Raw genomic sequence first — 15374 nt, 5'->3', positions numbered from 1 at the left:
TCTCTTTCCGAAAGTTGAGTGTTCGTAAAAACAAAGAGACCACACCAAATGCATTAGCCTCATACATACGCAACTCAAAAGAGAAAAAAAGACACAAAGTGCATGAATATATTCGAATGTATCATCTATGCTCATTCGAATTCATGTGTTGCCTGGTCGAAATGTACCGATTGTTATCAGCAAAGAGACAAACCATTTTGAAAAGTAAACAACCGAAAAAAAACTACTTTGTCAATCTCTTTTTTTCAGCCGTTGCCACTTTCACAGTCTTCTTCGGTTTGAATATCCATTTTTTTTTATCTTCCATTCAGTCAAAGTCGATCGACATTTATTTGTCTTTTTGGTAATTTTTTTCCCCGAATCTGTTTGCCGCTCGAATGGAATGTAGTTTTTTCCGATGGTAAGATTTGTTTGTGTTCGCTGTTTGGATTTGTCGAAGACGCATTTTTCCATATCACTGTGACATGTACTTTCGATTTGATTGGAAATGTCGAAGACTTTTCAAACTTTTTTTTTGTAATGGTCGGTCGGTCGGTCGGCTTGTCAAACAGACGCATTCAAATGAGATTGAACCCGCACACATTGACACGACCAATGGAATTCACTAGCCTGTGAAAAACAATGAAACACTGATATATAACTCAAATTATTTACGGGTTGGAATGATTATTTTGATAACGATCAACATCAAAATTGCTGATAATCGAAGGGCGTTTCGGGAATTCAATTCAATGCGTCAATCGGAGGAAGATATACGTCTGATTATCGCCTTGATTGGATTATTTTATAGGAATGTCATAGTATTTTGTGACTGTGTCGAAGTCTATTCAAGAGGATCTATGGAAAAAGGATGAATTTCAACTCAACAAATTGTACAGCTGTGTTGCAGCTGATGCCTTTGTTTATTATTGTGCTCGGGTACCTATACCTAGAATTGAAGTTCAGGTAAAAACGGACCAAGCAAGAACAAGAGTGTCTTTTGACTAAACTAAAACTTTCACAAAATATTTGTTCGCAGGGAATTTTCTACCTCTTTGAAAACAAAAAGAACTGAAACTGTGAATATCCCGATGACATAATGGCATTGAATCCCACTTTCTTTCTTTCAATTTTCGGAAGCGTTACACGGCTCAGGTACCTTGAAAATCACAAGTGATTAAATGACTAAATCCATATGTAAGATGCATTAAATCGTGTCGATTCAAGAGGTTCGAGTAGTTTATTTACCCTCGGGTCAAGTGTTGAAGACGAATAAGAAAAACATTTATATGAAATTAATTGGCATTTTCTAGGGCAAAAAGGATTGATTGCAATCAATTTATTACTCGAAGCAGGTTCACATATTATATCTTCCTTTTGAGAAAAAGCATTTAATATTTGTATGTATAATGATGTTGCTTTCGTGCACAAGAAGTAGTTTTTGTTTCTCTTTCGATGGGTGTTTCAGGCAACATTTAGTGTACGATGTTGATTACATACACACACATTCGAAATAGTGCAATCACAACATAGGGAAAAAAGTATTGAACGTGGCCAACGAAATTAAAAACGCATATTTTATAGAAAAAAGCATATTCCGATAGCGAATTGTAATGATATTATAAATTCGCCGAGCGATAGCTATGTGAAACGCAAATCGTTCGAAGTGAGGCGATTAGATTTATTTTTATGGTTCAAAACACCATATACATTTTAATTATTATGGATATTTAATGCCGTGACTGGCACGTCTATTCCACTGTTCAATATTTTTACTACTTTCCATCGCTTCATCGCGCTTTTTCTCGCTCTCTCCCTCTCCCTCGTGCTATGTGTCTGCATTCACCGAAACATAACAAACACCAAACCACACCGAACACAAACGAACTGATCTGGCTACGCGCTTTATTTATATCATAGTATTTCATGTTATTATGGCCACATGTGCTCGTGCACAATCTATATGCAGCTTAGATACTCGTTGCAGAGTTTTTATAGAAAAAAAACAGTAACATACAAAACGATCTACTGGTGCAATTCTACAGCTACTTCAGATTAACAACTTAAGAGCAAAAAAAAACATGTCTGGAAAAAAATGCAACACAATTTAAACAGAAAGAAGCAAAGAAGAGAAAAAAATAAGGTGAATATCCAAATGAATTGATCTGAGGCTAATGTTGAGTGCATTCTATGATCCGCTACGCAATTGGTTTCACTATTCCAACATGACGACGACGAGATAGAAAAATGCCATGCAGATGATTATGAATGCGAATACATACAGAATTTTTTTCATATACCTCTTACGAGCCACCAAAGTATATGATTCTCGGTGTCCACTTCCGCTAAGGTACTTCATTTTGTGTGTGACGTCTTCGCATTAACACGTTTACCTTCCACAACAAAAATTTCTTTCGATTGATTTTCTTCCCGTCGAAATCGTCTTTTTTATAAATTCACTTTGCGCAAAAAGAGTACGCGATATAATTTCTGGCTTGCGTCCACTTAAATACGTTTACTGGTAATTATAATTGTTCGTCGTTCCAATTTATATGGTGTGTAAAACTGCGCATGCTATAAAAATCCAAGTCCACACATTAAGATAAGCAAAATGGCTTTATTATGCGATGCGTTCGCTTATCCAGCAGCAAAACACACGAAATACGACAAAAAATATCAATTCGATTTTCGCTTTTCGGTCGAGTTTTATCAATGTCTCCTGATTCTTTTTTATTTTCAACCAGAAACTCGTTTTTTTTTGTTATCCAATTTTTTTTTCGTAACTCATTCAGTTCTTTCAATTCAGGTTAATTGCTTAATTAGCGTCTTTAAGCAAATGCACAGCACAATGGGCGCAACAGGTCTTCTGTCTTTTCTTAATCGGCTTTTGTTTTTGTTTGTATGTTGTCGTGGTTTTTTGCGCCTCGATTGTCGTTTTGTTCTTTTTTTTTTATTCCTGATGTTCGATAATTAGAACACAACAATGATCGGATAACTCAAAGCGGAAAACTATAAAAGAATACCGCTACAAATTTATTCACAGTTTTATGTGTGTACGGCTGAGTTTTTATTTTGATTTTTACTTCATGCCAATATAATCGGATTTTTCGTAACACACCGTACGATTTTCATCGAAATAGTTGGATGCACGTTTTTTTTTATTGGGATGGTGTTAGGTCGTAAACAAATACAGAAATCACTGTTCTCATTTTCATATGATGATTTTCGTTCAGATTTTATTACCAGCCGTCGTGGTACACCTCTTTTTCGTCGTTTGTATGAGCATTTACAGTGTGACAGTTTTGTTGTGAGAAACAAGCAATAACATTTCTCTTGTCCTCATTGACGAAACATTCTCATCGATGACACAATGTTTCCACACTACGGATTCTAAGTCGCATTGAAATGTAAACGAGACGTCGTCGTTATAACCAAAAAAACATGGATTAGATCACAACGGAATAGAATTGATGATTTGATCAAAATTTGCATATGAATTATCTAATTGATTGAATTGAGACGAGGTGTTCAATACAGTATCCCTGCACATTCAGTGATTTTTTGAAAACAGTTTTAATATTGCCACAACACAGGCACACTTTATCGCTATTGATACTATCATTAGCACTTGATAAAAGAAACCCACTAAATCAGAGTTTGATTTCTTACTTCGCTTTGCGCAAAGAATGTCGAAATTCTATGCAACTCACGCACTTTCTTCGGCGTGCAATGATAATTTTTGTTCATAACGCGAAACACGCAATTGGAAATTGAGAATCCAACACTTTCCAACACTGAACAGCAAGAAAAAAATGTTGCCTAAACTCACTTCGTTCGGTTTGGACTGTGTGTATTCGACTTCTATTTACGTACGATCGCAAACCGTAGAATTGAAGCGAGAACGAACCGGAATTTATGAAACACAGCAGCACTGCGTCGATGTGCACTCTGTAAATGCCTATAGCCAACTAAATTTCAATTCGTTTATTTGGCCGTATTCAGTTTTTTTTCATCACACTCTTCTTTCTTCTACTATTCGCTTTTGCTGTTGCTGTTAACATTCGTCGCCGTGTGCATATGTGTGTGCGCGGTTGTGTGTAGTGGTGGTATGAGTAGATCGACTCAAAGCAGTTCAGAGGTATGAGTGAGAGTGTATGCGTGAATGAATAGTGTAATGTTGAGTATTCGCTTACACGCTGTACAAAGATCACCCAATACAATATTATAACGTTGATACTGTGCGTTGTGATGTTTATGCATTGGGTTCACTCACCATTCTCATCAGCACTACCAATGCACAACTACATTTACATCGACAGCACGGCGAGCCTTACCTTTCGTTATCGGCTAATCGAAGTATGTGCATCTTCGTCTTCGCATACACACAGTGAGTTAAACGAGCAAAAAGAAGCATATTTTTTGTTTGTGCAAAATAGCTGAGCACTGGTTCGTTTAGAAATTGGTATTTTATTCGTGTGCATTGGTATGCATTGTGTCAAGTCGTACCACTTTACGTAGCCGTAGCGAAGATCAACACCGAAAACAAAAAAATCTGCAGTTTCGCATTGTTGAACAAATAACATTCTATCAAAAATGCAATTTCGATGCGAACATAGCCAAGCAATAAACACACATTTTGCAATGGGCTGTCGGATGGAGTGCCCACACGATATTAAGGCTGGCAGACAGGCGCGCTCGCGCACACGCACATACACAACCATTGGCCTTTCGTTACGCATTCGGCTTTAATCATCTGACGCATACATTTGACCCTCGTTACAATGAAAAACACACAAATTGCATTTAATTCTGCAGCATTCAATGGAAATGAGCATGACATTCCAACGGACAACAGCTCGCAATCTTTTCGCTCTGAATTATTAATTATGGCGAATGTAGACAATGGCTTCGCATTGTCGCATTCAGAATTCGTAATTGGATGAGCAATTCATTAAACGTTCATATAAACCAAATTAAATGTTTTCCAATGGCGATTGGATTCCCATTTTGGTGTTACTTCGCAAATAATTGTTATTAAAAGCAATTTTGGCTATGAATACTTTCGAAAGATATATACATTAAATCATGTCACACGTTTCTCCTATTTCGAATTTGGTCCGTGATACGGCACAATCAAAATAAATTTATTGCTTGACTTAATTTTTTTTCCACTTCACTCGACCTCTAAACAATACGATTGAATTGCGCGCCCGACTTCCTCGTCGTATTTCAATATGGCCCAAATTTAATCTATCTCTCTCCCTCTGTATATTGACTATTACATTTATCGCCTTGTTTCGCATGCGATTTCATGTGAGTGCACACACAAAAAGCGACCTCTTTGATTGCAAATTTTTCGTTGGCCGAATTGAAAATCGACAACAAACACACTGGAGAAAAAATTATGTTTACCCACGCTCGCCATGCTCGCCTGTAAAACTGAATTTGATTACGGAAACTCGGCATGAATCCAATTTGAATCTCCATTAGTCCGGTTCGACGTGTTCTCACACACAGACTCACAGATTCACAGACTCACAGTTCAAACAATCAACTCAACGACTTTTTCCCGGTTACATTTGATTGACTTTCTAAGCCACAAATTGTTGTTTGTGCCAGCTCGAACTTTTTCTCTCTCTCTCTCTGTCGCTAAAACGAAACAACTTTGACTTTTTCTTGTCTTGAGTTTTCTATTTTTCTGTCGTGTTAAATTTCTGTTGTTTGATCATAAACGATTTTGTACCGTATCAAGGGTTAAATGAAAGACCGATTCATATGGAGTGAACTAGGAATTTCTTGCAAGAAATCGATTTGGATGTACTGAGCATGACGCTCAAACGACCTACCCTAACCGAGACGAGATTGCACATCGTGCAAATTCTCCCATTCGGTGTCGTGTTTACTCTTGCTTATTCCATTTCGAACATTGTATTTGGTCCTTTTCTTGCGTTGACTGTGCCATGTCTATTGTGTGTGTGCCGAGATAAAGAAAGGGCGTTAAGAAACCGACATCGCTGTTTTTCCTATTGAAAATACGTAAATCGATTTCTGTTTTTGTGGTGTTATTCCTTCAATTCAACTCATTCAACGATGAAATTGTATGCGCTGTGTGCGCAAACAATAGAGCCCAAGATGAAAAACGAGGGACACAAATCTTTGTACAACGGATTTCATCTCACAAATTGTTAGTCACAATGCTAATGATCTTTTAAATATGTTTACGCATCAAACATTGAAAAGAGTTCAATGCGTTTTTTTTCTGCGACATTTCAACCCAATGCATCGATAAATGATTTTCAAATGATTGATCGATCGTACCTGTGCAGAGAACACAGTTCACTGTTGCGCTCACATTGTTTACGCAAATAATTATGTTTCATGTCGATCGACTCATTCGCACACACAGAGAACGAGAGAGCGGTAGAAATTTCACAAAGTCATTAGGTGTTTGTAAATAAATATTTGCAAATTCATTGCGATTAGAGTGGAAAAAAGGGGAATTGTTGATTCCTTTGCAAACAATTCGACTTGAAAATCAATTCCTTCAGCTTAGATGCTATTGATTGATTGATTGACGGTTAATGCCCGTGTATGTGTACGACATGAATTCTACTTTTAATATCGTGAAATGTTCAATTTCAAACATGGGAAATATTTGCATGAGCATTTAAAAAGTCAAAATGGGGCGAAATCGACAGTTGACAACCATAATCAAATCAGCGTTCGCCTGCAACCCAGTCATTCAATTGTAAACCAACAAACTCTGACAGTTTTACTTCATTTACGTCAATCTCTTACCGCTGTGTGTCTTTTGGGTTTTATGAAACGATTTTTTTATACTTCTTTCAATAACAAAATGGAAAGTGCGATGAACTTGGGTTGTAAACAAATGGATGCTCACTGAATAAAAAAAAATACACACACACAACGATTAAATGATGTATTTTCTCTTCGTTTTCTTCCTGAGTAGAGCTCAAGTAGTCTGCATGCATCTAGTGCACGCCGTGAATGAACACTTTGTGTAAACAAATGCGCGTGTTTTTTTCCTTCATGAGAATTGAAGCGAGAGAAAAAAATCTGTCATTTTCATCTCACATGAATGGCGCAGACCAAACACACACACCTTTTAATTATTCAACATGTAGATGACAGCGAATCGGTCGAATTGCAAGATGCTAGAGGGATTTTATTTCGTGCGCGTGATTACAACAATGTACCTCTCGCTGCCGACGATGGAATTTCAACAAGTTACACAGAATACGTACGCTGAATATGCACACGGACGGACGCATAAACTCGCTAAATGAGCACTAAATTCCACATTAAGTAACTGTCCGAAGACTGGGTTTATTTCGTAAAGAACACGCGAAAACAAAGAGACCAGCGCACGAATAAAACTGACTGATTGAAGTACTATGTACCTCAATGATGAATGCACATTTATGCATTTCGGCATGCCACAAGAAATAATACACCAATAAAGTTCCAATTTTACTGTCGATCAATAAAACATCGTTCGCAATGAATAGAGTCCGTTGCAACAATGTAACCGATTTTCAGCATTTGGGCATAGGTCTCGCATTTTGATCAAGCGGAAGCACGAAGTCGATTTATATTGAAAGCCGTATGCGCGTGTGCGTGTGTGTGGAATATGATATTTGCAAATAACCCGTAGCATATGGTGAAATCAACCGAAAGTAACTATTCATTAGGCAGCGATGTGAAGAAAAGCAATAAAACCCCGAGCCATTCTTGAAATATTTCACATTGTCTTCGGATATCATTATTGCTGAGAGAGAGAGAGAGAGAAGAAAAAATGTTTCATAAAAATTACATTTTAATATGAAAAGGAAATTAATTTCACCCTTTCAATGGTTAATAAGGCGACGAAACTCAAACGAAATCGCACATGGCAATAAAAATAGAAAAAGTCTTTTCTTCCATTCACTTTCTTCACCTTGATTGCAATGCGCGGCATCAGCTTTCAACGATTCATTAAACAAATCTTGGGGTTGATTTCGTTACTCGTACACTGTTTGGGTAGCGTATTTGATGTTTGATCTATTCACCAACGAAAAAAAAATCCAGCTGAATGAATGTGTTCATCATTAACAAAACCGACATAATGATCTCAAACAACAAATTCAAGGCAATAAAAACACTCAATAAAATAGTGCACCCATTAAGCAGCGTTTTCTCTGCTGTTTTACATGTTCTTCGCTTGTCTTCTTTGCCACTGCTCCGTGTGCGCGCAGCGCGCATCCATACAGTTGCCGGCAAAGCGGAAGGAATAGAGGAAAAACATGTAATTTAAATGAAATTTACGCGAAAACAAATTAACTAAATGAAAATTGTTGACGGAATGTCTCTGAGGAGATGGAAAGCGGAGTTAAGTAATTGCAGCTAAGAGCATAGTACGATAAAGAAAAATATGATCCAATTTTAATTACGCGTCTCAAATTAGAGCAAATAATTACGTAAACGGAATCCTTTGCCGACGCAGACGAAGCCATTTTCGACGAAGCTATTTTCATTGTTGCCTCGAAAAGAAACCCCGAAACGTGTTGACATCTTTTTAAGTAGACAAATTAACAGTTTCACTCCGCCATTCCGTTGGAATGAAGTCGGTAAATTTCGGGTGAATGAAGAACAACACAAAGTGTGGTTTATGGACGATGTTGCCCTTGGGCAACCAAACCGTAATAACAGCTCGCGCTCGAAATCTCTCTCTTGCGCATACAAAGAAAAGGTATGAAATTAACAGTATTTCCTCGTCGCCGTCGATGAGTTGACAATTCGTTTATTCTCGCTTCATTATTTGGCTTTCTACTTTGAGCTTTGTTGCTTTTCCCGTATTCAAGCTTGCTGTTTAAGCGTAAGTAAATATTGCACACGAACAAGAAGAGCAAACAGTTTCATTTTAATTGCATTTCACAGTTGATTTCATTCGCTTGAACACAAGAGAACTTCTGTTGAAAAATTTAGTTCAGCCAAACGATCATAATGGACGGCGTTTGTTTCGAAGAAACCGAAAACCCTTCGTGTTCAGACCATATCGTTATGATCATAATTAAGAAAGCATAAAGAGCGGGACGATTTTCATTCAGGGCAAATGAGCCAAGATCGATCAGCTGCAAACCTCATTCGTCAAACTAATATCTTTCGCTTCGCGCATGACACTCCGGCCATAGTTAACAACGGCATTTGACTCAATTTCCAATGTATCCATACACACCGGTTGAAACCGTCAAATATGGAGTGAGTTTGTAAAGCCAATAGATGGGATTTCGAGCAGAAATAATTAATTGGCCAAGACAAATGTGTGCGCGTGTGTGTTTGGTCGAACCAATTGGCTAAGCACAACATCATTTTCTTGTTGCATGCAATTTGATTATGAAATTGCTTCTAGTTCGTTTGATACACACGTGTGCGATTCCAACAATAATCGTTGTTTGTTTTACACATTTCATCAAATTATCGCCATCAATTGACATAACACACAAGCGAGCGCGCGCGAGCACTCAACGAAATAAAAAAAAATTGCGAAAATTGTTGATGCGCTCAACTGTAATCGAAAAATTTATCCAATTCTTTTCTTTAAGACGCATTTTCAACGCCTCAAACCATTTATCCATATTCATTCGACAGCGGCAGAATTTCAAATGCAAACATTTAGCCAGCATTTCTGCGAAAAATTTAAGTATTTTGACTAGATATCGTGTAAAAGAAGCAACTTTTTTTGAAAACAGCAGCGTTGAATGAATCTATAATTTGCGGGAAATTTATTTCGCAGCTGAATTCTGTTTTTTTTTCTAGATATATTTGCCAGAAATGCTATTAAATCGACGCATTTTTCTCGATTGAAACTCGTGAGAGCGACCTGAGAAAAACAAATTATACTCATTATTCTCCTGAATTATTATTCGGCTAGACGCATATTTTCCCATGGATGGATATGCAAAACAACCGTTATACATCAAAAACACACGCATTTCAATTTCTATTATCGCCTTTTTTTTTCTCAGCGGACGCGATCGAGATTTTTCTCAAACATTTCACGAGGGAAATGAGCACAAAAACCAGAATCGCCGTTTTCTCGCAACGAAAATGGAAAGAAAGAAAAAAAAAATGTGTGGATGTTTCCCGAAATTATGCAAATTTTCGAGTTTATCAACTTTGCATCGTTTGACCAGCGATGACACCGATAACCTTGGAATATGGACCAAATGTTTGGTATTAAGATGGAAAAAACAAGATTAAACATCGAATGTCGCGTTTCGAGCCAAGCCAAGAGCATCGTTATCGATGTAAAACAGGCATCTTATTTTTATGGGTCAAATATGTGAAAAAAGAATAGGCGACATGACATAACATACATTAGCCGTTTCAATACCACAATCATAACGGTACTACGGTGGCAATATGTGTGATTTACGCGTCTTTTAACACATCGCTTCCATGTTAATTTCCTTCGTTTCAACCATTCCTCCGCTTGATAAACGGGTTTAACGACTCATCACCGCTACATACTTTTTGACCGTTTCGCTTTGCCAAGCATTTCATCCCCTTTTCTATTTTAAAAAGAAGATTCTCCGTATTTTTCTATTTGTCTTATGTCATAAGTGCACACGGTGCGAAAACAAATGTGTTGTTTTCGTAGCCATAATCATCGCGTGGTTTTTTCACTTTCCTTCTTCATCTCAGCTCTCTTTCATCTTAAAAGAGAGAGAGAGAGTCATTTATGATGCAGCAGCTACTGTTTGTGCTGTTTAGAGAGATGAATATCACTTGAAACAAGCAGGCTATTTTCGCCGCTGAGGCTGAGCACATCAGATTAATATTGTTGTTTTATTTTCACGGTGAAATAACAATCAAACAAAAAGCAAAAGCAGCGGGCAACGGAGAGTGAATTCATGTTTTTATCGTATTTCTTTTTTTTTCATCCACTACACCGTGGCATACAATAGCGATCAAATGGACATTAGGAGACGGCGGCAATCAAGAGATTCATAAAATAGATAATTTATGCACATTTATTATAACTTATGAAAATGCAAACAATGGAAACGCACCAGCGAAAAATGCCCAAACAAAAGAGTGAAAGCGGAGAGAATGCATCTTAAATAAGAAGAAGAAAGGAAGAAAAAAAACTGAAACGGTTTTTCTTGCGCGCGAACTAAGTACTTTTTATTGTAGATGATGATGACATAGCAGGTAATGTGCATTACCATTGTTTTGTCTTGGCGGTCGGTTTTCATTCCGCGAGCACTAAAACGGAGTGTCCTGAGAAATTTTTCTTTCTTCACCGTTAACAATCGGGTCGATGAGAAATTTCATTCATTGCGAAGACAAATGACGCGATGACCGCGCAGCCCAACTGCAGTTTTTCGATTAATTTTCTCAAGCAATTAAAATTGAGCCGATCAAACAAACAAACAAGGGTGCGCGCGGAACCGTCGAATTTTTGATTTGATCAAACGCGAAATACAAATACGAAAAACAAGTTATTAGACCGGTCAAGATTCGAATGGTCATACTGAAACTGGACATCGCGACTGTTTTTATTACTTTGGCTGCGGTTCCTTTTGGTGATTTATTTTCTTATTTGGAAATAATTTGTCATCTGGAAAATTTACGATCGAATAGCCGCCGCGCCCTTAAAACCAGTTTTCCTCAACGGATGTCTGATATTGAAATACCCTCGAAATTTTCAAATCAATTTGAGACTTTGTCTCGTTATTCTCGCACTACTCAAAACGCCCAACGGAATAAAAACTGTTGCTTTCCATTTACAAATAAAAAACCGTACTTAAATTCACACGAAGAAACCATTTCAAAGGCGTAACAAAACGTCTGCATCTGATTTTTTGATTATGACCAAAAAAGGTGTTTGAAAGATGATACGTCGGCAGACAAATGCATTCGATGCAATGAAAATAAACTCAATTTTCTTTTCACACATTTACAGATATTAATTTAAAAAGTAAAACACACTGATTTCGGATGCATTCAAGTGAAATTATACGTACAAATCGTTTCACTTGCTCGACGTTGAGAGAGAAATTTCCATTTTAATTGAAAAATAAATGCTATGAAGCAACAGCGATGTGTTATGAGGGAATGCACGAAGTTTCCAACTGTATGGCGATGCGTGCGTGTGTACAATTGTTTGTTCGATGCGATTGTTTCAGAGATCGACCGAAGAATATTTCAACAGCCCAAATGTTATAACATGTTTCCTGTCGATAAATAACGATTTTTGGCGTGTGTAGGTCGTTTTTAATTAAATTCACTTTTTCAAAGCATTTGCCATCATTCGTGACATCATTTAAATTGTGTTCATATGCTTGAGTGAGTTTTCGATGTTTCCCCTTTCCCCTCGAAAAAATTTCACCATTTGCACACAGAAACAAAAAGTCAAAAACTCAAAAACTCATTAAATTGAATAATCCCATTGAGACACGAAAGTTTTTGCTGTTACACGAGAACTCAGTGCGAGAGTGCTTACAAAGTGTTGTTATATGGCTTAGGAATTAAAATTGAGAGCTGCATCTCATTTTAAAATTCGAATCAGTCACCTTCAGCTCAATTTATGTATATTCTATATGTGGATCGGATATTTATAGTGTTGCAGTTATTTTTGCCGAATCTTTTCCATGACATTTAATACTGATATTTTGGTTTATTTTTCTATCCTTCTTCAAATGTACTTTAGACGATGATTTTTTGTAGTTTTCTTAGTTGTAAAAGAGGAATTTTACGCAGGTTAAGTTAAAATTTAAAATGATCTGTTGAAGCGTAATAAAGAGTCCGGATTTTTATTTAGAAAAAAGTGCAATAACAGATTGTTGAATTTTGGACCCGGCACAAATCTGCATATTGTTGTTAAAGTTATCACTAATTAGTGAGATCCTTTAGTTTCTGGTGGCACTAATTCGTTTATGTAGCATTTCATCTGTCTGGATTGTTCTAATTACCTCCTAATTTATACCTGCACTAATGTTCATGCGCCTATGCTTGTTTGAGAATGCACCACGCATGATCATACGTTCAAAGAATAAAATCAGTTGCATATTGATGCTCAACGCGAAAACATCTTGACATTTTGATTTTGCTTGAAAATTATTTAAAAGTAAAAAATACGAGAAAAAAAATCAAAACCTCACATAAATTGCATCAAACCAGGGGCCTCATTCAGTGAATAAGTTTTCATCCAAGTAAGTTTTTTTAGTTTCTTAAAATTACATTGCCATCCAAGTTTTGAAAATAGATTTAATGATTTTTTCACCTTTCCTTTTTTTCCACAGTTGACCAAACCGATTGAACACTTCATTTCAAAGCGAAATGATTCTGACAGATTTGAATATTGATTGCCTCGAAGGAATACTGGGACATTTGGATTTGGCAGATCTTCTTCAAGTGGCTGATTCAAATAAAAGGTTGCGCCATGCTTCGAAATTTGTCTTCGTTCGAAAGTACGGAAACCATCGATTTATTTTCTTCAATACCAACCAATTTAGTGAATGGGGTATATATCCAGAGGTTGAAAACGTTCAAATCGATGGTTTAAAATTAATTTTACAATGCGCGGTTTTCAAATTGGCAAAGAAATTTAACTTTTGTGCACCAATTCAGAATCGGTTTTTTTTGTGTGCCAATTCAGAAAAATGAGCCGTTTTGAAAATGGCTCGTTTTTATGGTTTCCGAATCGGCGCACAAAAATTAAATTTCTTTGCCAATTCGAAAACCGCGCGTTTTTATGTGACAATCCAAACGGTCAATCAGGCTACCTTTGTATTTCAGTTCAATAGAACTCGGTAACGAATTCCAAAACAAACACACACGTAGCCTATGTGTCAATTGTCGCATTGACGTGTGTTGTAGAGAAAAAAATTGCGACACAAACTAGAACAGTTAACGGTGATGTGTGAATGTATTGAAGATATTGAAATGTTTTTGAAGTAGACGTCTTGCCTTTCGTACGTAAAACCTTTCAAATCATTATTATTATTTTTTTCAATTTTGATCGCGAAGAAATAATTTTGGAATAAATTTTTTATATCAAAATACTCTGTTAAGCACAAGGAATAAGACAAACTATGTTGATTTGGAATCGAGTAAATTCCGTACAGTCTACTCACCAGTATTCCGCTTCTTCTTCTTTTTCTTCTTTTTGCTATAGCAGATACGAACAAAACGAAGAAGAAGCAGAACATAGTGTGCCGTGTGCGTATAAAAACCCATTTTCGTGAGTCGAGCAGCGCACACGAATTAATCGTCTTTCATTCGAGTGAGTGTATGCGCTACTCGCAGCGTCCACTCAGTGCGATTCTTTGCCCCTGAATTTAAGTAATATTGTAAAAAAAAGTTTGTAAATAAAGAAAACAAAAAAAATTTGGAACGGAATTCTCGGTGTCTTTCTGGATCTTTGCAATGCCAAAAATATTCAACAAATAATATTGAGCTTTTTAATTATTGATTTCGTAGTTGAAATATAATTTGCCTGTTATTCCACCAGATTTGGATGATAAAGAGAAATTGCATGCTAATAAATTATCAAGAGAACGCATAGAAGGTACGATAGTCTATATTGACTGTATGGAGTTAACGGAAAGACAATCAAATCAAACCAAACCATACGCACTAGGCCATTTCACTATGTTGAAATGTCGAAACCAACATACACATTCTGAATCGGTAGAGCCTGTAGATTTTAAATATATAATTTTTGTGTTATAAAATTTATTCCTCGCGAGCAAAATTGCGAATTAATAAATAAATGAATTTGAAAGGTTTTATCATGAACCGTACAATACGTTTGAGTCACGCATCATAGCAGAGTTCGAATGTTTGGCAATGGATACTTTGCATACGAGATATATGTATTTTCGACATCACAGTGACGAGCTATTGTGTTTTTGAAAACGAAGTGGGGTACCAAAGGGATGTCTAAAAGAGGTTTCCAGAATTCGAAAATTTTCTCCAAAAATGGTTGGGGAGACGATTTCTGAGTGATTTAAATATATTGAATTAATTTCTGGCTAATTGAATGATATTACCATTGATAAGAGCGCTACAGGATAAACGTATAACTTATAGATATGTTTTTTCTAAAAATACTCATTTTATAGCAGATTTTTCTAAAACTCATTCTTCAGAACTGCGGTTTTATGAAATTCTATCATTTTGTATATATTTTTCTGAAACTCATCATAATACTTGAGAAATGATACGTTTAACCATGGTTTTTATAAAAATCCATGTTCCATTGTGGATTTTTCTAAATCTCCTGTAATAGCACTATGATTTTAGAAAAATCCATCGTTAGGTATGAATTTTGATAAAAACACATTGAAATACAAATACGTGTATTTTGTATGTGTTTTCTAAAAATA

The 15374-nt window shown here is 36.4% G+C and overlaps 1 protein-coding gene across 7 annotated transcripts in view; it reads right to left on the bottom strand.

The window, feature by feature from the left end:
* Positions 1 to 15374, bottom strand: part of LOC129568685 (rap1 GTPase-activating protein 1) — a 144656-nt gene that overhangs the window by 90398 nt on the left and 38884 nt on the right. Inside the window, exons 1-2 of one of the 7 annotated variants that reach the window (XM_055446901.1) lie at positions 3649 to 3949; positions 2280 to 2553 (exon numbers count right to left, since the gene is read on the bottom strand). The exons of 3 other annotated variants lie outside the window; for them this stretch is intronic. In XM_055446901.1, coding sequence (XP_055302876.1) covers positions 2280 to 2338 — 59 coding nt within the window. In that variant the 5' untranslated portion in view covers positions 2339 to 2553; positions 3649 to 3949. Of the gene's footprint in view, positions 1 to 2261; positions 15140 to 15374 lie in introns of those variants that run through there. 3 more of the 7 variants (XM_055446904.1, XM_055446902.1, XM_055446905.1) reach the window with 3 other exon arrangements.

The sequence above is a fragment of the Sitodiplosis mosellana genome, unplaced genomic scaffold (genome assembly GCF_009176505.1).
Source record: "Sitodiplosis mosellana isolate CC-2019 unplaced genomic scaffold, AAFC_SMos_1.0 Smas_scaffold_21, whole genome shotgun sequence".
Lineage (NCBI taxonomy): Eukaryota > Metazoa > Arthropoda > Insecta > Diptera > Cecidomyiidae > Sitodiplosis > Sitodiplosis mosellana.
Note: the sequence above shows the minus strand (reverse complement) of the source record. Positions and strands in the feature narration are given on the sequence as shown.